The following is a 24,189-nucleotide window of genomic DNA, read 5'->3' on the forward strand; positions in this document are numbered from 1 at the left end:
TAAAGCAGCCACTTCATTCAACATTCATTTATGCATTCACACTCCAATTCTTTGTGAGCCTATATTTAGAGTAGGGTACAGTGCTGAGAAGGAAAAGGTAGCTAAAACCTACCGAACGCTTACTATACACGCTCCACCTACATTAATTCATTTAATCCTCACAACTGCTCTCTGAGCCACACATTCATCTCACTTTACAAATAGGAAACTGGAGACAATGATTGTGCAAGACAAAAGCAAGCAGTAAAGTGGAGACTGGAATCCAGGCTGACGTGAAAATCTGTGCTCTTTCACCGATATGATGCTATTAGGCACTCAGGAGAAAAGATAAAGATGGTCCGGGATATAGTAGGAGAAAGGAAGGGAGAGACAAGTAGCAAGAGACAACTTAAACCAAAGGTCATAATAAGAGTACAAATGAAAAACAAAAGAGGGAAAAATCCATTCCAGCTGGGGTGACCAAGAAGTGAGCCCTTCATAGGGAAACTTCCACGTTGGCTGGACATGGTGGTACCCAGTACCCTGAGTAACAGAAGTAAGACCATCAAGAGTGAGATTATGAACAAGGATGGTGTGAGGAGGGTGTGAGGAAACACAGACTGAACAAAGAGGGGAAGAACAAAGTCTGTAAGTCCATGGCATCCTGGAGATGATGCAACTTAGAGTGATTGTAGAGGGTAAACAATGAGTAAGCCCTTAAGGAGAAGTAAACACGAAGCTTACTAGAATTAAGGACAGAGGAATCTATGAGGCCAGGGAGACAGAAAGTGATCAGGATCCATGTAAATTTAAGCAAGATGCTGACTTGCAGAGGAGCAAGTCACCAAAGTCACTAATGGTGGTAGAGGGGGAGAAAGTGACATAAATATGCTACAGAAATTTTTATAAGACCCTAGCTTCATCCCTTAATAACTGCATGACTGGAAAATTACTTAACATATCTAGGCTTCTGATTCCTTGTCTATAAAAAGGGCAGAGCCATGTAATGGTCAAGAGCATGGATTCTAAGGTTGGCTGCTTGGCTTCAAAGTTCATTTCTATCATCTATTACTTGAGTGATCTTGAGCAGTTTATTTAACTATGCTTCATTCCTTGTCTACAAAATGAGGATATTAACAGAACCTATGTGTTATTTTAAGTAAAACATCTAGAAGAATGCCTGGCATATCCTAAGCATTTAAAGGGTGTTAGGATCTGTACAACAATGATATTCATCTATTACATGTCATAGGATTGCTGTGAGACTAAAAATGATGCACTTAAAAGGTGTCTGGCACATAAAAATAAATCCATAAATGTGATTCAGTCAAGTAGAAATAATAATAAATTGCCAATGGCTATTGAATTGTTAGTGTATGTCAGTCACTGTTCTAGATTCTCATTTTAAGCTAACAATAATATCAGCATGCTGTTAATGCTGTTAAATAGAATTAACAGCACTATTCATAGAATAATGAAGTGCAAGTGGGTTTAAATAGCTTGCTACAGTCACATAGATACTAAGTGGAGAATTATGGTTTGTATTGACTCAGTCTGGTTGTTGTTCCTAGATATTCACCTGCTAAGTTCTACCCTACTGTAATAACGACAGAACTAGTACTCACACAGTTCCATCAGCAGCAGATAAAATGGCAACAATTTTGGAAGACAAAAACTTGTTGAATAATGGATGATAGCAGCAGTGAGGAGTAAAAAAAAGGATTCTACTCCTGTCCTAGGTTCCAAAGTAGTTAAACTGAGAAGCTTATTTAGGGAGGGTTTTGTCTTTTAATGAGCAAAGTCTAGCTTTCAAAAGAGAAATGGAAGAAATAGAACTAAGTATGGAACACAAGTTCCAGAATATAAAATAGTTCAGCACAGTGATTCTCAGATTTCATCATTCACGATCATCATCTTCGGGGGCTTGTTCAAACACAGAACCCTGGGTGCCAGAGCTTCTGGCTCAGGAGGTTTGTGTGGGGCCTGAGAATTTGCATTTCTAACTAGTTTCCAGATGATGCTGATGTTACTTTTCCTGACTTGTGAATCATTGGTTTAGCAGTACTATGTTAGATATTCCCCCAAGATATCACAAAAAGGACAGATCAGGGCAGGACTGGGGACAAGCCTAAAGTGGACAGAGGTAGACCTAGCTAGAAAAGGGGGTCTACCTTTATTTAAAGAGGGGAGGGGCAAGAATGGAATGGAAACACTTAGTAAAAGGGGCAATATCCTTTACAAAGCACAAATTGTAATTAGATGGTTGGATCAAGACCCAAAACGAAGTTCTCTGGCCTAATTTCGACTGCCTTAACTGGCCAATTTGACTGAGCAACTGCCATATTTCTCCTGGGGACATATAAACAGCATAACATAATATTAAGAATAAAAACTGTGGTTACGGTATGTGAATTCAAATTCCAACTCTAATTTCTTTCTAAGTATAATGTTGGGCAAGTTGTTATTACTTAAATTCTCTAAGCCTTACTTTTTTCCATTAGTAAAATGGAAATAATCAGTTTTCATACTTCAAAGAACTATCATGAAGATTAAAGGAATCAGTTATGAAAGGGGACAGTGTCTGGTTCATAGTAAATGGTTTATAAATATCAGCTATCATTATACAGGATATACAATATATATCATTATTCCCAACATTCATTAGAGTTTTCAGAGAATTCTTATTCTTTGCCCTTTTTTTTCCCAGCATGCTTTTGCCCTGGTGAAATAGTATTCTGTGACAATGGATTCAGAGTTGTTCCATGTCATCTTGAAATTCTATCCCCCTAGGGACGCCTGGGTGGTTCAGTCAGTTAAGTGTCTGCCTTTGGCTCAGGTCACGATCCCAGAACCCTGGCAGCCAGCCCTGAGTCCCTGCTCAATGAGGAGTCTGCTTGTCCCTCTCTCTCTGCCCTTCTCCCCAATTTGTGTTCTCTCTTGCTTGTTCTCTAAAATAAATAAATAAAAATCTTAAAAAAAAAAAAAGAAATTCTATCAGCTTAAAGTGAGTGAAGACATAGAATAAAAATTCTACCTCCCATTCTGAAGGCATACAGAATGGATTGAACTGCATCAGGCTCTCAATCTGTACCTCAATAGGTCATCTAAAATATCTGGCAGGAAACAAAACATTTTTTAAAAATGTATGGCATTATCCAAATGAATTATGTGGTCTTGGTACTTAGCATACTTCCACCCTTATCCCTAATACCTACCTACCACACACAGATACACACACACACACACGTCTTCTTTCAGATAATCTTTTCTCTCAGGTATCCCTCAAGCAACTATAGATTGCTTTCGTAAGACTTAACTCAAGAGATCACCTGTTCCCCTAAATCCCTGCATTATTTGTGGGGAACACAGTCCAGGTCTTTATTTCACTTCTTCAAACTCCATGATGCTAGCAGAATGCTTTGTACATGATATGCTCTTAAGAAATGACCACCCAGGGACACCTGGGTGGCTCAGTTGGTTATGCGTCTGCCTTCAGCTCAGGTCATGATCCCAGGGTCCTGGGATTGAGCCCCACGTCGGGGGCGGGGGGGGGTTCCCTGCTCACCGGGGAGTCTGCTTCTCCCTCTCCTGCTCTCCCTGCTTGTGCTCTCTCTCTCTGTCAAATAAATAAATAAAATATTTTTAAAAAATTTTTTAAAAGGTTACTTTTGTATAAAGACTTTATACAGAGAGCAATGATAACTTCCCTTCCTGAGGTATATGTGGGTGATAACAGATCTTTCTTCTTTGAACCTTTATTATTCCAATATCCTTTTCAATCAATTGACCATTTCTTTGTTCTTGCACTTTTAGTGGGGATGAACTGCTGTTCTGGGTATCCTAATAATCCTAGGAAGCTGAATTACTCTCATAAAATAACTGTAGGATGGCAGCTACAAACTAGAATTTAGAGTATTCCTGTGGATAAATCCTCACTTGAGATAGTTGCTGAGTTCAAGTACGTGGCCCAGTCTGGCCTCATCCTTGTCTTCCCAACAACACTGTAGAATCTCCTGAAACCAACTGCCATTACATTCTCTGTTTATCACAGCATCCTCATCAGCATTTGAAACCACTGTCTCTAAAGCTCTGCTTTCAAAATTAAATTAGGTGGTAATGATTCAGAGATGACATATTGTCTTCTTAAAGAATCCCACCATTTATCAATTTTTAATGTCCTCATCGTGTATATTGTATTATGCTTGACAGTCATTAGTTTTGTTTGGCCCGATGTCAACAAAAACAAACAAACAAACATAAGCATTGAATATATTTTTGATATCTCAGTAGAAGGAAATAGATTATACACCAAGAAACATTTACTATTCTTGTGAGTTTCATTATCTCTAGCACTGGTTCCAACATTGACACATAATTGTATTTCAGAGCACTGCTGCTCAGAAAGCAAATCCCACCATAATAGGTTTCCAAGTTTATCCTGATTAGAAGGCTTGTCTAAAAACCAAAATCAGGCAAAAAATGTCTTAAATTATTCCACAGCCATGTTCTTTCCTATGAGCTTAGCCTAGCACTAAGTAATACAGCGAATTTTTCTAAGAGACTGTAAAACCAATGTTTTAAAGAGCACACAGTAAAGTTACTTAATAGGAGAAATGTTTTTAGTAAAGAAGCACGTCCTTTGAAATCAGACATCCTGGGGATCCTGGGGATCCTTTGAAAGGGGATCCTGGGGATCCTGGGGATCCTTTGAAATCAGACCCCAGCTCTTCCCCTTATCAGCTAGTGATCCTTGGGGAAATAAGTGCTATTTTGTGTTCAGTTCTCTCATCAGTAAAACAAGTGTTAAGAATGTCTGCCTTATAGTCTCTATGAGGAAGAAAGATGATCGCTATACATAAAAAGTTTAGTGATACATATATTTAGTATTGTATTCAATTCTAATTTCATCTGCCTCCTGAAATGGGGAACTAAGGCAATTATAAAAACAATTTATAACTCATATCCTCTCTCTCTTCCCAACCCAATACAAATGTACTATTTAGGGAGAGGTGGAAATGTTATCCCTGAATGATCTACTTCTCATTGATTGAAAAGCTTTCCTGATACTCACTCATCCCTCTCCATGGTGCCTGGTTAGAGTAGCATTTCTATGTTTCCATTCAGTAGAGTTGGCTTTGTTTTTCCCTGTTTTAATCTAAAAGCTAGATTTCTAAACTCTTTTTAACTACAGGGAAGGAGAATGCTGTAGTTTACTCCATCACATAAATTAAGCAATCCTGTTACTGCTTGACTTCAGTAGCGCCTAAGAAGAACATCTATGCTGCTTTTAAGGTTCATTTTTACAATTTCTTTTTTATTTTTTTGTCTTTTGAAATTTCATTGTGGATTTTCTCCGGTACTTTTTCTGTTTCTCAACAGGCTAAAGGCTAAGTTTAGTGACCTATCAAATAATAATGTAGTTTATTTGAGAATGTGTTAATGAATGCTGATTATAGAATAGAAATTTAAGACTCTATTCAATATAAGTAACCAATTACATGTTTGTAAAATTAAGCTGACTTCTGATTTATAGTCTGGGTTTTGTTTTGGTTTTTTTTGTTTGCTTTATAATCTATGTCAGTTAAGAAGCTCACTTATGGTCTGATCCACCATTTAGTCTAAGTAAAGGTGAATAATGTATAGGTAAATGAAGAAATATTATACTTTACATTTAAAAAAAACACATTTTCTCTAAACAAATTTCCCCAAATAAATATTTGTCTATTTTTAACATACTTGTTTACTTTGTAAATCTAAGTTCTCTATAATACCAGGCAGTATATGTAATATCAGGCAATATATAAATATATATTTATATTCAAGTTATTAATTAAATAAATTTTGCCAAACTTGAAGTTCCACAGAGGAAGTTGCATCTCAACTAGCATGATACTTCATTTCACCTACAGTCCTTCTCCTTATATAATTGGCAGCTAAAGTTCTACCTGAAAAATCCATGTTTGTGACTGTAAGTAAGAGATGGTGTCAGTAATTGGGCCAAGAAAAAAAAAAAGGCAAAGAAACATGCAAACTAAATGTGAAAAATCTTAACATCTCAAATGCCTTAAGAACAGGATTAGAAACTGATGGGTGCTTTCCATTTCTCAAAGAACATCATAATCTCTGTGAAATAAAATAAGGGCCATTTGCTAATAAGAAAGATTGCTTTCAAAATGATAAACCACTTGAAAGCTACTTAGAATTGTTGTTTTCCTCATGATTTCCCCTGCAGCAAATGACATATTAAAATGAATTCAATTTGCTTATTTTCAAGTTAAAACCTAATTTCTACTTGTTTTCCCTCTGCTTGTTACACACACACACACACACTCTCTCTCTCTCTCCTTTGTCTTCCAGTGGGAAATGATTATATCCTCTTACATAGAATGACTTTAAGGACACAGGTGTGTGTGCTTTTGTATGTATGTGTGTGCGGTAGAAGGCTCTACATTACTAAACAGATTCCCAAAATTGAGAAGCATACAGTGTCCCTGATACAGAAATGTTTGGAAAAGCAAATGCAATTGCTGAAAACCTGCATCACACCCTGCCTGGTGATTAACATTCATTGTGCTCCAGGGTGAGTTAGCTGTAAATTCTCAGTCATGTTATTTCCCTATGACCCACAGCCACAATACCCTGAGCTAGCAAGCCCACCCCAAAAGGATTTGCCTGGTGGAGGTGACGGGAACATTGGTGCCTTGTCACTTCTACAGATGATATCCATTTTCCCCAAATCCATCAATCCATTTCCATTTGGACAGTGGCTTGTCACTTAACAGGGAACTAGTGTTCCTCACCCCAGGTGTGGCGCTAATCCTGTCCTAGAGGGTGTGTAGGAATAGACTGATTCAGGCTGTTTAATCTATTTAATCTAATCAAATCAGGGCTCCGGCGCCTCCCTTTGTCACATCTGATGCCCCATTCCCATATTTAAAAAGGAATACACAAGCACAAGCCAGCCCTCTGGGTCCCTTGGTACATCATTAAGTTGTAAAAATGACTTCATCACTCATGACAGAGAAATTAGACAGGCCCAGCAGTGGCATATGGCAGCGGGACAATCATTCCACCAGCTGCCCACCTGACTCTCTCCTCCCTCAAAATCACGGCCCTCCCCTCCCGAGGCTGCCTCTCGGCACTGCCGTCCTTGGATGTGGCAGCCACAGGGGAAGCCAGAGCTAGTAAAGGGTGAGAGGAGAGGAGGGAGAATCGAAGGAAAGAGAAGCTCTTGTCAGCAAACCACGTGCAAGCCCTTAGGGACCCTTCCCTCTCTCACTCCATTTATTCGTCTTGTGGAAAGGTATTTTCTTTTGTCAGGAAAAAGGAAAGTCTCTTCCGCTTTGTCCCTATAGATCCCACAATGGGAAGGCAGCGAGATGTCTGATGGGCTGCTAGATGAGTGAAACAGAGCGTCATCTCTGGTCCTAAAGGACCGGATCATGATAAACCATTTCCACCACAGCAGGATGGTGGTCTTGCCGCAGCTTTACATTCATAGTCTGGATTATTTTCTCACACAAAAGGAATTTGCAAATGTTTCTCACAGGAAGGATTATGGAACCCTTGCTTGCAATAGATGTTGCAATGGATAAGTAAGTAGAGAGGAAAAAAATGAGTGATAGATGATAGATAGATAAGATAGATGATAGATAGATAGATGATAGATGATAGATAGATGATAGATAGATAGATAATGTTTGCATATGTGTTTGGTACTGAAAATTAAACAAACTGAGGGTTCTAGAGGGGAGGGGGGTGGGGGGATGCGTTAGCCTGGTGATGGGTATTAAAGAGGGCACGTATTGAATGGAGCACTGGGTGTTATACGCAAACAATGAATCATGGAACACTACACCAAAAACTAATGATGTAATGTATGGTGATTAACATAACATAATAAAATAAAATTTAAAAAAAAGAATTAATTTCCAATGCTTATTCCAGTAAATAAAGCACATCTTCATTGTTCTATTTCTGTGAAGGAAAAAGAATAACACCGGTAAAATTGTCCCTTCCTGGGTTTAAAATATGAAGATATTATGTTCAAAGTATCTTCATTCCTCTCCTTCTGAAAATCCCTCTCACAAGAGAATTTTTCAGAATCAGGCAAGCCAGAATATTTACCTAAAGTATACCAAATTTCATTTTTATAAATGCAAATTCACATGAGTTAACAGTTTTAAAATCCATGCATTTGAATTTGTTGATTTTTTTAAGTAGAAACTATTCTCTCTTTCATAACAGTGGTATGAATTGAGTTGTATCCATCAAAATCCCAAGGAAGAATACCTTCCTTTTTGCAGACAAAAGGTCTAAATTCCCCCCCCCCCCCCCCCCCCCCCCCCCCCCTTCCCCCCTGATCCCCAAACCCCTGAAATATTGCAGGAGCCCATACTACCAAAGGGCTGATTAGGGAGAAAAAGTTCTAAATGCCATATTTTCTCTTATAGAAAATCACACTATTTGTTTAAGTCATTATCAAGTTTGGGTTTTTGTCTCTTGCAGAGAAAACAACAGAATCATTCATGTTGTAGCCAAATCATTTGGGAGTCCATACACACACACCCACACAAATACAGTATGTTTCTCCTGCCACCAAAATGTAAGAATCCCTTGGGCCAGCTAAAGGCTTCTCTTTCTAATTCTTGGATTTCTGTCCTGGATTTGGGGCATGATAGATTGTAGGCACTCCTTGAGAGAGCAGATGGCTCAGCTTGAGGCAGAGATGCTAAATTTCAGTGTAGAGATAGCCTGAGGTCATTCGTTGCTGGACACCTGAGTTTTAGTCCCAATCTGGTGGGCAAGCCACCACCTCCCTGATTCTCTATTTCCTTTCCTGGTCTCTTAAGTGAGAAGATTGGATTAGATGAGCCTTATCCCTCTCTAATATGGATTCTTTCTGTTAGCTAAAGTTCACTGCATGTTACAGACACATAGGATCCTCAATCTCTTATTCAAATAAAGAACTATTTTTTTTTTTTTTAGCAAAAGTCAAGTTAGAAACCCAAGAAATACCTGAAAAGACAAAATGTTGCACCAGGAATTAAAACCTTTTTAAATAAAGGAGTAGGGGGAAATAAACTGTAACATTTAACAGAGAAGTCTAACCTCAAACTTAAATGGATTTCTCTAAGTGTTTTTATAATGCCTGACTAGAATTCAAAGACTGAATGCACTGAATTACTAGCACTCTCTATACCCTTGGCTAAAAAGCTTTCCTAAGACAGTCCTTCAAATGAGACTTAAGGCATTATCAGTGAACAATAATTTTAGCTGGAATAATGTGTATAGGGAAATAATTTTAAAGCTAGAAATCTGACAGGTGGAAAGATGCACATTTATCACAATAGAAATAATCCTTTTGCATTACTAATACTTAAGACCAATTTAAACATAAGTAATACTGAATGGCCTTAAGATATTATTTATTCTTTCATTTTTTTTTCTGAAGTTAGGACCTAATTAATAATAAATGATAACAGCCAACATCTAATGAGGGCCAGGCACTTCTAAGAACCTTACACATATTCTCTTATTTAGCTGTCATGATATTCATATCAAGTAGGTTCTTTGGCTAGTCCCCTTTTACAGAAATATAAACTGAAGTTCAGAGGAGTTAAGTAATGTTTTATGTCTTTCAGTTATTAAGTAGTACCTTCAGGAGTCTGAACCCACATGGTTTGTCTTTAGAACCTGTATCTTAACTACTCTGTCATACTGCCTTTTTAAAAAGGCCCAAACACTTTGTTGGATGTTCATTTTATTTATTCAACAAATATCTGGGGCACCTGGGTGGCTCATATGGTTGGGTGTCTGCCTTGGGCTCGGGTCATGAGCTCTAGGTCCTGGGATGGAATCCTGCAGGGAGCCTGCTTCCCCCTCTCTGTATGCTTCTCGCCCCTGCTTGCACTCTCTCTGTCTCTCTCTCTCTCTCTCAAATGAATAAATAAAATCTTTAAAAAAATATCTGTCTTGGGCCAGGCACTCTTTGAGATGCTAGGGATATAGCAGTGAAAACAACATGGATACAATTGCCTGCTCTCATGGAGCTTACACTTTATTGGACAAAACAAAAAGATAAATAAGTAAAATACTGGCATGATAGCTGGCCATAAGTGCTATATAAAAAACGAAGTCACCATTGGCAGATCAAGAAGATATGAGCAGGATAGGAAAAATTTTTAAATAAGGTTTATATAATATTGCCACCTAGACAGAAGAACGAATAGTCTTTGCGAAGATAATATTGTCCATTGAAAACGTAACGTTGACCAAATATTCTTTGGTAAATCTGACCATCTGTGATTATGCCCTTTGCAGAAATTCTGTTGTTTCTCCTGTTAAGTACTTGCCTAGGTTCCTCATCAGTCGAAATGCAAGGTAAAAATAATCCTTAGCAATTTCACATTTGCAATTATCTGGATTACTGTAAGCCCCATGTCCTGTACTGTTTAAAGGCAACATTAATTTGACCCCAACACACTGTTATCACTATAGTAAATATGCTCATCTAGAGACACTACAGATTTTGTAAGGAATCTCCCTCTGGTTCCTCATCCCAAAACCCTCCAGGGAGGTGACTAAATTCTCCTGTCTACAATGTGCAATAGCCCTTAAAGAAAAGACAAAGGAAAAAATGATGCAAGAGTCCTCCTCGGGGACTGAGATTTCTCTCCCTAGCTTTTTTTCTCAATGAGAAAGAAAGCAAGAATACTTAGAATCTGACCAGAAAAGGGACCAAGATTCTGTATTCTGACTAAGGGTGCAGCTGCTTTTGTTTAAAACATAAAATGGAGAAGCCACATCATTGCTGTTGGTTTTTCACTGAGAAATTTGCCAGGACGTGTATCCAGGGGCCCTTCTCTCCAAGACACACACCTCAGTTCCTCTACTCCAGTTCCGCCCATAACTGTGATGGCAAACACTTTCCAAAGTGAGCTTCTTTTACACCTAGAGGGAAAGGAATCTGTCCCCAGTATCCCACCCAAGGGAAATCTTGTTCTACTATTAGATGATCTATAGGGAGAAGTTTATTTGAATAGGCAGACAATATTTGTAGGTGGAAAACTGGTCTTGCTGTGTTGTTTTGACTATTTTTGAAAAAGGATCATATTAGGAAATGCACATCTTTCAAACCAATTCTCAAAATCTCTCAGATTTTGTGTTAATAAAAAAGTTCTAAGATAAAATTCTATGTAGCATATATAGGACTATTTGGACATTTACCAACATGTTAATAAGAGGGTCTCTGTGTGATTAATTTATGATTTTTATTATATTTTCTTTTTAATATATTTTTATTAGGATACAATACTTTCATCATCAGAAAAGGGAATGTTTTCACAGGAGGCTTCAACTGTATTTGTAACATTTTGTTATATTTTTTAAATGAGACAAATATGTCAAAACCCTAAGATCTGATAAGAAAGTTAGTCTATATCCTCTATATGTTTGTCATATTTTACAATAAATTTTAGTTTTCTCAGTCTTGGAGAACAGAAGACATTGAAAACATTATGAAAATATTAAGTTTCTCTCCCTTGAATATCCATATAAAGGTAAGGTGAATTCAGATCCAAATATGACTTCTAAAGTTCACAATTTTTTCCTTTAAGAAAAATCTACCAAATAAATTAGAACCTGAGTTAGCATACTAAACATAACACAAATGATAGTATAGAAATGATCTTGCTTTTTTTTCCCCCCAGGAAAACCTGTTTACTGACCTCCCAGTGTTACAAAGAGGGAAAGCTGGGGCATCCCTGGTGTTTTTTCCTGGCAGGAAAATGTTAGCATTTTAACAATTGGCAAGATGAAGGTTTTGACTCTGAAAAAAAACCTTAAAGGCCCAGCCATTATAGTTTCATTTCACATTACACTGAGTTTCTTGTATCATTTTTGTTTTTTTGTGAATTATTGGTTGTTTTTCCCCTGAAGTGAAAATATTTCATATACGTATGTTTGGATTATCTTTCTGGGAGGTTTATTTTGTTTTAGGGGAAAAAAATGAGGAGAAAAAAAAGATTCGAGACATTATGCCTTAGGGATATGGAAGCCAAAAATGTAACATGTTAATTACCAGTACTATTTAAGGAAATATTTTCTTTAATTTGATTTACCCCATCCATAGAATTGGGTTCTCTAAATAGTTAATGATTTTCATTTTAAAATTATTCCTTTTTTAAAAGAATAGTTTGTCTCCTGTTGGGTCTGAGTACTAACTATCATGATGTCAAGGTAAACATGATATTCAAAAGGCACTATTTTAATCTTTTACTCTCTTCTTTTGACATTTTGAAGGACTGTCCAAAAATCTTGGCCCAAGCAATTGTGAAGCCTAAAAGAAATTTCCAAGAATTCTTCCTGAGGCTTTGGAGAGGACAGAAAAATCTTGGGCAGGAAGTCACCGCTGGTGAATGGGTCTTAGGTGACAAAGCTCCTGGAAGAGGCCTCCTCGGAGATTTTATTGAGAAATGAGAAGGGACCAGTTTACAAAAGCAAAGAGGAGATCAAGACTAGAGAGGTGCCTAGTTCAAGATATCTTCCCCAGAAAATCTGACTTTGGAGGGGAGGGAGAAAGGCGAAGTCATAGATACAAAGTTAGAGGAAAGACCTGAAGTCTTTTTTGGGGGTCTTTATGAAGCAACACTTGAAAAAGTGAGTGTGTGTGTTCTTTCTCAGTTTTATAATTCAGACTTAAGGAGTATTTATTTAGTTTTATTTATCTTAATATACACAATGAAGCAAAGAAAGCTGCCTCTCATGCTGCAGTGGCCGGACTGTGCTCTTAGACATCCCCACCCCTTATGCCCCATACTTTGGGGTGTCTCTGCAGGCGACCCCAACAACATTCCTGGAGCTGGCGTTAGGACCTCGGCTGCAGCCCGGGCTGCAAAGCTGGAAGCCTGGGGACTCAGCTGAGCTCCTTCCCCGCCCCGCCCCTATTCACTGGCGCTCATTAACAGGTGGAATCGCACCCCGGGCGCCTGAAATCCCGCCTGACTCCATAGAAACAAATCCTTCAGACCCAGAGCACCATCTGGGCGGGCTCGGTGGCCCGGCGTTCCATGCGCCGTGCCGGGAGGTCAGCACCACAAGGAGCCGGGGCACCCGAGGGTCTCACTGGCGAGAGCGCAGCACGTGTCTCTACCCCACTAAACACACACACGCACACACACACGCACACACACACTCCCCTTTGTGCACCCAGCCGCTCAGTCCCCTCTCGAGCCGGGGGCCCCCGAGGGGCGCACGGGCGAGAGCGCAGCACGTGTCTCTACCCCTCTAAACACACACACACACACACACACACACACACACACACACACCCACACACCCACACCCACACACACACACACACACACACACACACACACACACCCTCCCCTTTGTGCACCTAGCCGCTCAGTCCCGGCTCGGTCCACTCCCGCCCGCCCTCAGCTCCTACCAGGCCTTAAGGCATGTCGACCATTTGGAGTAAAGCTGGCTCAGCCAGGACAGAGAGGAAGCGGCAACCAGCGCCCAGCCTGGCTAACCCAAATCCTCTTGGGTGCCTAATTCTGGAAGGAGGAACCAACAGTTCCAGTCCCGAGAGAGGAGGTGCCTGGGAACCAGGAGACCTCACCCAGGAGTTCCAATCCCCGCGGGGCTGTCGTCCCTGCCCCCAGACTCTGATGCCCCTTCGGAGGCACAAGCCCCAAGATCCCCAGCCCTGGGGGCGCGTTACCTGTTGGCTGCGAGCCGAGACGCGATGTAGCCGCCCGGAATCTGGGTGATGATGTAGCCCCAAAAGAAGGAACCGTGGATCATCCCCACGGTTTCCGGGTCCCAGTTGAATTTGGCTTTCTACGGAGGTAGGGGGACAGAACGGGGTGGAGGGAGAGAGTAGAGTCAGTGCTTGGGCTGCAGACTCGCGTTCAGGAGCCCTCAACCCCCGGGGTACGCCCTGCATTCTGGAGGTGGAGGTGGCTGAATTTTCGTTTGCTAACAAAATTCAATGTATACCTTCTTCTAGAGAAGAAATGCTTCTTTTAACGGCAAAACTGTGCTCATTTGAAATGTATTGCAATTAATGGCGAAGCTGGACGCCCTGGATTTGCTCCCCGACTACTGTCAGGCAGGTCTGATCCCCTCGATGAATGAGGAGTCCTCTGAGCTCCAGTATTGGAAATTAGAACTCTCCACGGAGAGATTCCATTTGCTGGCTGAGGATAGGGACCCCTGACCGGGGTCCGTTTAGTTAATGCCAGCCAGTACTAATGCAGTAGTGGGGTCGCTTCCAGAATGAAATCCAACCAGGGAAATTCTGACGAAAGAAAGTGGGACACCTGGATGGAAGGTGAGGAGGTCGGAGGAGCCAGAGGGAAGGATCTTCCCGGCAAAAATGGGGATGGGCTTAGGCCGGAAAGATTTGGAGTAGCCTGGGGAATTGGTGGGGGGTGGGGGTGGCTAGTGGAGAGGAGAATTTGTTCCGGGGTAGTCCTAAGAGCTGGCGAGGGGTGTGTCTGAAGGTCAAGGCCTAGCTCCGCCCTAGCCAGCCTGGGCGGACCCACAGGGTGAACCTTAAAGTAAAAATCTGCATCTGAAAGGCAAAGGAGCGCTAATCCTGCCTGGGAAACTGAGGATCCTTTTTCTCCTTTTAAATAGTATTTTGAAACCAAACGCACTCTGCAGGGTGTCCCGGAATCCCCAGGGCCCAGTAGCGTTCACCGCTTCTCATCCACGGCCGATTCCCGAATTTTCTCCTCCCAACCCTTGCTTATGATTGCTCAGATCCCTGAACAGGAAGTCGAGACCCAGGGGTTTCGGTGACTTTGAAGTTGACCCTCCTTTCCCTAGGCGTCTCCCCAGCACATTCAGGAGATTACGGGACTGGATTCCCTGTGACCTCCAGACACTCGACGCCGCGGCTCTTCTCTCGGCCAGTCAGGTGGACAGCTCCTAAAGGCCCTTCGGTGGAAACTGTCGATATGCTCACAGTTCATTTGATTTCGGTTTTGTTTCATTTTTATTATTAAGAATGTTTGGCAGGAATTGGAGGAAATCAGGGGGACATTATCACTGATATGCAGCCCTACTCCTCCGAGGGAAAGAAAAATATTTCGATTTAAATTTAGGGGACATTATGCAACTTCTCGTTTGAAGTCACTCCACAAAAATCTAGCGAGCTAAATGCTATTTTTCCACCTTGCAGGTAAGAAAAGGAAGGCCCAGAGAGCAGATTCGAAAAGGGAGGTCATACTGCTACCGCGGTCGATTCCTATTCTAGAACGGCAGCGCTAGCAGGGGGCTGGGCGAGCAGCCCGGCCTTCCTCGCTCAGTGGGCAGGAAATGGAGCCCAAACAAGTGATGTGGCTTTGCGAACCCACACGGCCAGCGGCTGCCCACCTCCTTGATGACCTTGCCCCCGCGGTGGATGGTGCTGTTGTTGACCATGTCCACGATGGCCACGCCCAGGTTGCAACGGATGCCGAAGGAGATGCAGAAGCCCAGGCCGCTCATGATCGCGATGATGTAGCGACGCGGCAGGCCGAAGCAGGTGCAGTCGCACAGTGGAGCCTTCTTCTCTGGCACCTCCAGGGGCTTCCCATCCTCCGTCAGCTCGATGGTCTCCCCGGTGTCTTGCTTCTTCTCCAGCACCCTGCGCGGCAGAGCGGGGGGAAGGCAAGGACGCGGCGGGTTAGGCACCCCCGACGCCGGCCCATCCCAATCCCCAGGACCCGTCAGGGCTGGGGGGAGGGGCGCTGACACGCTCAAGTCCTTCAGGAGTTAGGGTGCTAGGGCGCCACCAGGCTTCGGGACCTCCCAGGCTCTCCAGCCTCCTGCCCGTCCCCCTCCCTGCGGTAGCATCTCTTCAACTTTCATGCCGTCTGGCCGGGGGCATCCAGCCCCCATTCCCTCGGGATCCAACCCGCAGCGCCTAGATTCACGACACAAGCCGTTTGGCTTAACTTTCTCGCGTGGTCTGTAGCTTGAGAGGGAGGGAATGGGATACCGGAGCGGCGCCTGGTCGGCATCTGTGCAGATGTCTCCTGCCCGCAGTGCTTTACCCCGGCGACAGGCGTTTTATCCAGCCACCCAGCCTCCTGGGGGCCGCCTCTGCAGGCCAGCCCAGCTCAGTCCTGCACCCGAGTTATATCCTTTCCTTCCCAGCCAAGTTGAAGCTTTCTGGGTTAAGGACGCGCGATCCCGCCCCCCAGCTGAGCCCGGGGACCCGAGGGACTAAGGCCTCTCCTGACCGGTGCCCACGCGGAGGCCCGTGAATGCTCTCTGAGTGTCACGCGCGCATTCTATTGCCCATTCCTCCAGTCCCGGGGTGTTAGTTCAACGTTTACTCTCCTGTCACATATCTTACTTTCTTTTCCTTGTTACTCGAGTTTGAAACAAAGGCCTCCGCAGCATATGGCCGACACCTAAGCTTCCCACTGCCAGACATGAATAATTAATTATTCACAATCTTGCGTCATTACTATCTCGGTTACAAACACCGAAAAATGTCATGGGCATATTTCCAAAGACGTAAAATGCGACTCCCAGATACACAAACGTGCCCCAAATCAACTCTGGTAAGATGTTCCACACCAAAGTAGATCTCACATTTATGTTTTGTGTTTTTTAATTTGCATTGTTATTTCACAAGATTTCACCCGTGTAATTCAGTTCCTTTTAGGTTTTCGTCCTTGAGGGAAGGGGGGAGGGAGAAGGGGAAAGCAGGGTGGTGGCATGGTTTTACTAAAAGCTGAGGGTGTTGTTCTAGTCCACAATATATCCGTGAAATGTCTATTTAAAAAAGAAGAAGAGAATGAATGTGAACAGTAGAATCACTGTGGACTCTTGAGATGGATACTTTCGATATTTAAACAAAGAACCTCTCCGTTTACAATTTGTAGATTTTTTTAAATCCACCATGTAGTTTATTTTTCTGTGTTCCCATTTAAATGATATATTCACACACAATTATTTTCATACACAGGAGTAAAGCAAATGAAATTTTAAGATCAATTCCAAGAATGCACAGGTTGGGAGCTGACTGCCAAGCAATTTGAGGCTACCAGAAAACAATGTTAGACTTCCAAATTCTACAAAATGTCACCTGGAGAATAGGTCATGAAGGTTTTTGCAACTATGTTAATTCTTATTTTTAAAGTCCAATCCCAATGTCAGAACACATGGCAAATTATTTATTCTGGGAGAAAAAAATGTAACTAATGTGATTTTTTTTTTACATTGGCTTATAGCTGATATATGCAAAGTTGGACTATGCACCTGAACTCCCCACCTGATGGCAACTGAGCTGGGAAAGAACAGCTCTTTCCAGGGCAGCTGCGGGACTGCAGGGCCCTTGCGGTATCTACTGCCGCATAGAAGCATGATGGTGCCTACATGAAGCCCACCAGACCCAAAGAGATTTGGAAAATCAGGAAGTGCATTGGTCATTTTCTTTATATTTTCTATACATTTCTAAAGGCTTCAATTTCCCAAATGTGAAAATTAGTGCTCTCTTGGAATCATTTATCCTTCTGTTTCTGCCCTCTCTTCTTGATTTTGCTCATATTATTAAGAAAAGTGTATTCATGTAATATACTTGAAATGATTTAAAGTTGTAAAATTTTCAGCATAATTAGTACATTGACTACAGGGAGGATAACAAAATTAAATCATTTCTAGTACTTTTGAAGCATTTTGCTGGTTATTATTATGGTTTTTCTTATGAACACTGTGACATTTGCCATGCAAGAAATAGACTTCTGGGAGAAGTCAAATAATTAAAATACATATACATTGTTTTGGGTTCGGAGAGAGGAGCTGCTTTAGTTATTAATTATTGATATATTTTGATTCTTCTTCCTTCAGCACAGGAGGAAGATTCCACTGGGAGATTCTCTACTTGAGTGGTTTTGAGGCTGAGATCTAAATTTCCTTCTGCCATTACTCTTTGGAATTTCTTGGTTAATTTTTTGAGGTTGTATTTTTTTAATTCATTTGTCTGCATCAAAGGAATTTAATTTGTTGTGACTATAAGCACCAAAACAAAGATTCTCTGAACAGGTGCGGATCATTTCTCAATTGTAAAGAGGATAAATCCTGGGTAGGAAAGGATGAGAAACTGCAGGTACCAAGACAAAAACCACACACACACATACACACAAAGCAGACAGGTTCATTTAGTGCAACATTCCTGAATTAATAAGCAGGTTTCCAGAGCAGCCCCGCTTGAGCAATGAGCAACAAAAAAAGACTTTCCGATCATATTACAATCTCTCAAAGCAACCAGGGTTTACAGAAATAGCCTTGTAGATTTTTTTTCATGCTCAGCCCCAGGCAAACATGGGTTTGCTTTCTCTTACCTGTAGATCTGGCCAAGGGATTTTCCAGCAAAATTCTTTAGCCCCTCTTTTCCTGGGGTCAAAATCCTTTGTTTTACCGACTCCATTCTTGCAAAGACTGGTGTTGGCTCTTGCCAGATTTAAATAGTGATCGCTATGAAAGGCGAGAGTTGCGCATATTGTCTTAATCGCTTAAGGTAGTTGTGGGCTTTTCTTCTCAGCAGAACGGTATTGGTGTGCCTCCAGCAAGAGTGTGAGTGAGAGAAGGGAGGGAGTGAGAAAGAGAATACAACAGAATAGCTGCATGCAACCCACGGGTTTCCTAATAGGAGAGTTGGTAGACACAATCAGAAAGTCTCATTGGAAGGGGAGGATCCGGTGGCAAAGGGCGCATGCAGTGCCATGGTATTTGGGCGGGTGCAGATGAGTCCTTGTCCTGGAAGTCAGTCCACTGAAAAACAATGCAAATTCCCGGTTTTGAAAACCTTATTGCTGTCAAGTCTTCTGGCTTTTAAACGGAGGAGCAGAAATATCACAGAACCTTTGTGTAAAAGCAAAGTCAGAAGAATAGTATTTTTTAAATGGTGTATTTGCTGTAGGGAGCAGAGCACTTCCAAAACTCATGGGAGCATCTGAGGTCTCAGGTGAGCAATGCTGCTGTTAGTTTTTCCTCCTTGCCTATGATCTCCTTCCCTCACGCCGGCGCAACTCTGCTCTGCGGTAGTGTCGAATTAAGATGGAGAAAGCTTGCTGCTCTTTGAGGACGTGAGTAAATAACAGATACACAGTCCTGATTTGGGCAGCGTCAGGAAAGATTTCTTCAGCGCGGCTGACAGCGCTCGTGAGGGCGCGTCCTGGAAGAATTGTTCAGCACCACGGACAGAGTAAGTTTCCGGAAAACAGCTTCTTTTGGCTGGCCAGGTCGCCAACTTTCTAGGGGAGATGGATGGATCGCCCTGACCAAGAACCATTCTGGGCATCTTCAGGAATGGATGCTATGGAAACCAAGTGAAAATCTGTCATCATCGCCAGAGTTTGCAGAGAGAATGGTGCATTTGACTCTTCAAGGGAGGAAGACTTTATTAAAAATTGACAAGTTACTTCCAGTTTCCTACATTTTGCCCAGCACGCTACCTCCAGCTCTGACAGAGTTGCAGGGAAGGAAACTTACAACATATTTTATTTATGTTTGTGGAATTCTGGGGCACTTGGTCTCCCTTGGATATAAAACATTTGTACACAGAATGCATATTATATTGTTCATGAGTTTTGTTTTAATTTCTAATAAAAAGGAAGGAAGGAAGGAAGGAAGGAAGGAGAGAGAGAAAGAAAGAAAAAGAAAGAAAGAAAGAAAAAGGAGGAAGGCAAGAAGGGAAGGAGGGAGGGGAGAGAAAGAAAGAAAAGATGAGCTGCAACCTCAGTGCCCTTGGTTAAATAAAATACAGCCAGTTTAATATAAATTCCTTAGAATTTTATGATTCTTTGCTTAACTGATTTACAGCACACTATGGAAATATCAATATACTGACAAAATTTGTGGCTATATCTTGTGCTTGTTAACAAATTATGAGTAATTATATTTTCAAGATTTATTCGAAATCGCTTATATTCCTTTAAAATGTGATTTTTTTCTTCATACCATCTTCCCCTAAAGCAGAATTCTAGAGAGACATTCATGTAAGACTTTTGTTGTCACATACATAGGTATAGCATCAATGAGTCTATTTCATTAAGCAAAGCAAGAAAGCTATGCTAGCTTAATGTTAATTATTAATGCATTTAACATGAATCACAAACCTCTTAGATGCCATTCAACCAAGTGATTACAAAATTGACTGCCCTTGAGCCACATTGTCAAGGTCAAAATCTTTGGATTTTATTTAAGCCAACAGGGAGAGTAGATTTTTCTTAGGGATTTTGGGACCAAATCTCTAAAGTATAGATCTAAATACAGAATCTTGTAAGAATGTCCCCTAAATAAGCCAAATAATACAATGTATATGTATACAGTGAATGGATAGCCAAAAAAAGATAATCAGAAGTAGCTAAAACCATCTGCTATTACTAAATTATATTATATATCATTATGAATTATATTAAAGAAAAGAAAGCTAGAGGCATCTTTCTCTCATTTTGATAAATATGTATTAAAATATATATCCCTATAAAACAGTGAACCAGATTTTTCTAAAACTCTGGAATGTTTCAAAATAATATCCCCAAAGATGATCAAGTGTAAGAAGGAAACACACACACACACACACACACACACACACACACACACTAATCTACCTCCTTCCAAATAAAAGATTCAAGTTAATCAGGACTTTACTCATCTAGGGTGCTTTTCAAAATATTTATGTTTTTCAATTCTTTAGTGACCAAATTCATTAGATCAGATTCACTTAGGGATATCCATGATTTTGAAATTCTGTGAAGTTATGCAAAAAATAGAAGTTAGATAAATATCTGTGAAGCTAGGAGGATGATATAAAACTGATTCTCCTTAACACTCCTGCTTATATTTCACCTTAAATAACTAGAGATCTAAACCACCATTAAACAGAATTGCTAACTCTGCACTACAGATTATCTCAGAGGGCACCAAGCAATACAAATCCAACATGAAAACATTGTTTCTATAGTAAAATAATTATATTCACCTTTATTGAAATTAATGTCATCTGACTCCTCCATTCTCTAGATAACAGAGCAAGTCCTTGAATCAGAATTACTGCTAATATTGATTTATTCATTCTAAAAATATTCATTCAGTGCCAAGAATTGCACTAGGTTCTGGGAATATTCCCTGAAAGATCTCACAAGCTATGGGAAATAGACACATAAATACAATTACAAACAATTATGGATGCAATTGGACAAGCAAATAAGTAAATAACCCAGCCTGGAAGTAAAAGTATACGGAAAAGATCCCAGGAAATGATGTTTCCTTGTCTGTCTTAATGCTTGAAGAGAAACTTAGCTCTATGAAGGTGATGGCAGCCCAGTGGAATTGGGTAAGGAGGGGTGGTGATATTTGGAGAACATCCCAGCCAGAGGGGACATCTTGAGCGAAGTCATAAACAAAGGAAAACTATTGTATATGGAAAATTACAAGAATTGTTACTAGGCCACCTGAGACCAAAGAATGCCATTTAGGCTTTTCTTAAATTGATAGCTCCCAATATAAGAGACATATACTTGGGCATTATGTACATACCCAACAGATTTTCTTCATGTGTGATCCTCAAATTCAAACACTGAACATGTACTTTTGTGACCTTAAGATCACCAGACTTATCTTTGTGCAAAGAAATATTAGTGTTACACATATGGTATTAATCTGGTGAGATTACTCCCTTACTCTCTTACCTCCCTTACCCCTTACACACTTTTCCATCCAATTTTAATAGTGCCTTAAATTGAATTATTAGACAAGTCTTCCTATAGAAGAATTGTGGTCTCTACCCAAACACTCTTAAAAATAAAAGGAAGTTTCATTGAATTTATTTAATGTGTGTAGCTTATTACAAATTATGAATGACTTTCATTTACAAGATCACATTTATTCCTTATAATTATTCTTCAAACTAAACTAATTTCATTCCCATTTTATTGAGGAGAAAAATTAGATTTAATGAATTGTCTGAAGACATGCAAACAGTGATGAAGAAGGAGCATGAGGTAGAGTAGTTTGTCAAAATTTAAGATCTTGTTAAAACACAGATTCTGATTCAAAAGATCTAGAGTGGAGCCTAAGATTCAGCAGGTTTTTTTTTTATATATATATATTTTTTTATTTGAGAGAGAGAGAATGAGAGACAGAGAGCATGAGAGGGAGGAGGGTCAGAGGGAGAAGCAGACCCCCCGCTGAGCAGGGAGCCCGAGGCGGGACTCGATCCCGGGACTCCAGGATCATGACCTGAGCCAAAGGCAGTCGCTTAACCAACTGAGCCACCCAGGCGCCCCAGATTCAGCAGTTTTAACAAGTCTTCAGGACCACTTGTTCATAGATCACCCTTCGAATCTTGATAGCATTACAGTATGAAAGGTGAAATTGGCTGATCTGGGTTCGGGTCCTGATTCTGTTGGTTATCAACCTTGTAATTTTTAATCAATCATTTCACTTTAATGAACTTCAGTTCCTTCCTTGTGTAGATGACGGGTTATAGTAAGTGGTTTCTGTTACCCCTTCTACTTGTAAAATTTTATGACTTTTTCATTAATTTATTCATTGATGTAAAACCACATTTCCTTTGCTTATTCCACCATGAGATTTTTCTATTATATTTGAGCTAAGTGGTTAATAATGAACAGAGGAAAATGCCAATGATGTGGGAGAGATATGCTTCTTCCTGAGTTGAATCTTCTTACATATTCAAAGAAGAATACATTTATTGCTTGTTTTACTATGAGTAGATATTGAGTTTTATATGCAATCATTTCAATAATTGTCTCGATAGTATTCTTTGAAATTTATAGAAGATATTACCCAATAACAATGTGATAGGTTTGCATTTGTTTATACATGCCTGTGAGGAATTACTTCTGAGAGATCTTTTAAATGACTTGCAAATGTTGCCCTCTGGTGGAAGGATATACAATTATTTTAGAAGTAATTGTCCTTAATTATGTAATTAAAACTACTGTTTCCTTCCTTTCTTTCAGTCTCTCTCTCTCTCTCCCCCTCATTCACTCCCTCTTTTTCTCTTTTTAGTACTTGTTAAATTAATATCTACAACTAAAAATATGAAGTCCTTTTTGTGGACAATACACTTGAAATTGCCTGACCAAGTACTAAATGTCTTTAGAAGTAAGTTGATTGTCTAAGAATCAGTTAATCAGAGTTTTTATAAGGAAATTTAACTCTATTAAGATTTATAAATGATATGGTAATCAGACAGTAGGAAAATGGGTTAAAGTTTCTTATCTCAATGGAATAAATTATGATAATTTTATAAATATTTTGAAATAGTAATGTAAGTTTGATAAGTTTCCTCCTCCATTACCAAAAAATATATTTTAAAGGCATCATATTTAATGCTATTCACAAATCTTTGCTGGAGCATTTTTTTAAGGCAAATTTATTTCAAAAAATTCTTCAAGATGTCTAATTCCAAGGCTATTTTAAATGCAACATTTTCTATTGTTTTTTCAACAAATACTCAACAGATAATTTGCACATGTAGTGAGCTAGGCCTTTTTCTGGAATACAGTAAACCAATGAACTTAGGACAGTATCACAGCTTGTTATAATAGATGTAGGGAGTGCATATTCTTGAAGAAAAAGTGCTTTGAAAAGCTATTTTTTTACAGTATCACTTTTTATTATTTGACTTGAATTCCTAAATCAACATTCACTCTAATAATTACACACTTCTTTCAGGTTGAGGCTATACAAATAAACTCTAGGATTCATCTGTGACTTGTTTCTTATCAAGGCTTTTTAAGTGGACAGCTTTTAGTTCAGCTTTATTTGACTTTACTTGGCAATGTTAGCCTCAGAGACATTTCCAAGAAATTATGATTATACAATTTCTTGAGTGTTGGAGATAGAAGAAATAATTTTGTCTTATCCACATCTGTGTACATAACCCAATATGCTGCACTGCTATATTTAGTGGCCTAGTATAAAATATCTTTTGATTTCCCTGTGATCTCTTTGATTAAAAAACTGAAAGCTGGAAGTTTTCAATAAAGCACATTGTAATATTAAGTATATATTTTAACTACCCAAAATGTATATATATAATCATGTATGCTATGTGTTCTTCTCTTAGTGTGTATCTTACTCTATAAATTACCATTAGAAAGATTTATACATTTTATTCCTGTCCTTTCTTTCTGTACTCAAGGAAAAAAAAAAACCTTCTTATTCACT

General features: G+C 40.1%; 1 protein-coding gene across 1 annotated transcript in view; it reads right to left on the reverse strand.

The window, feature by feature from the left end:
* Positions 1–18,415, reverse strand: part of SLC17A6 (solute carrier family 17 member 6) — a 40,198-nt gene extending 21,783 nt beyond the window's left edge. The window contains exons 1-3 of the mRNA XM_021685861.1: positions 18,330–18,415; positions 15,370–15,622; positions 13,709–13,827 (exon numbers count right to left, since the gene is read on the reverse strand). Of these exons, the coding sequence (XP_021541536.1) occupies positions 13,709–13,827; positions 15,370–15,622; positions 18,330–18,415 (458 nt within the window). The remainder of the gene's footprint in view (positions 1–13,708; positions 13,828–15,369; positions 15,623–18,329) is intronic.
* Positions 18,416–24,189: the final 5,774 nt, after the last annotated feature.

The sequence above is a fragment of the Neomonachus schauinslandi genome, chromosome 11 (genome assembly GCF_002201575.2).
Source record: "Neomonachus schauinslandi chromosome 11, ASM220157v2, whole genome shotgun sequence".
In the NCBI taxonomy this organism is placed as follows: Eukaryota; Metazoa; Chordata; class Mammalia; order Carnivora; family Phocidae; genus Neomonachus; species Neomonachus schauinslandi.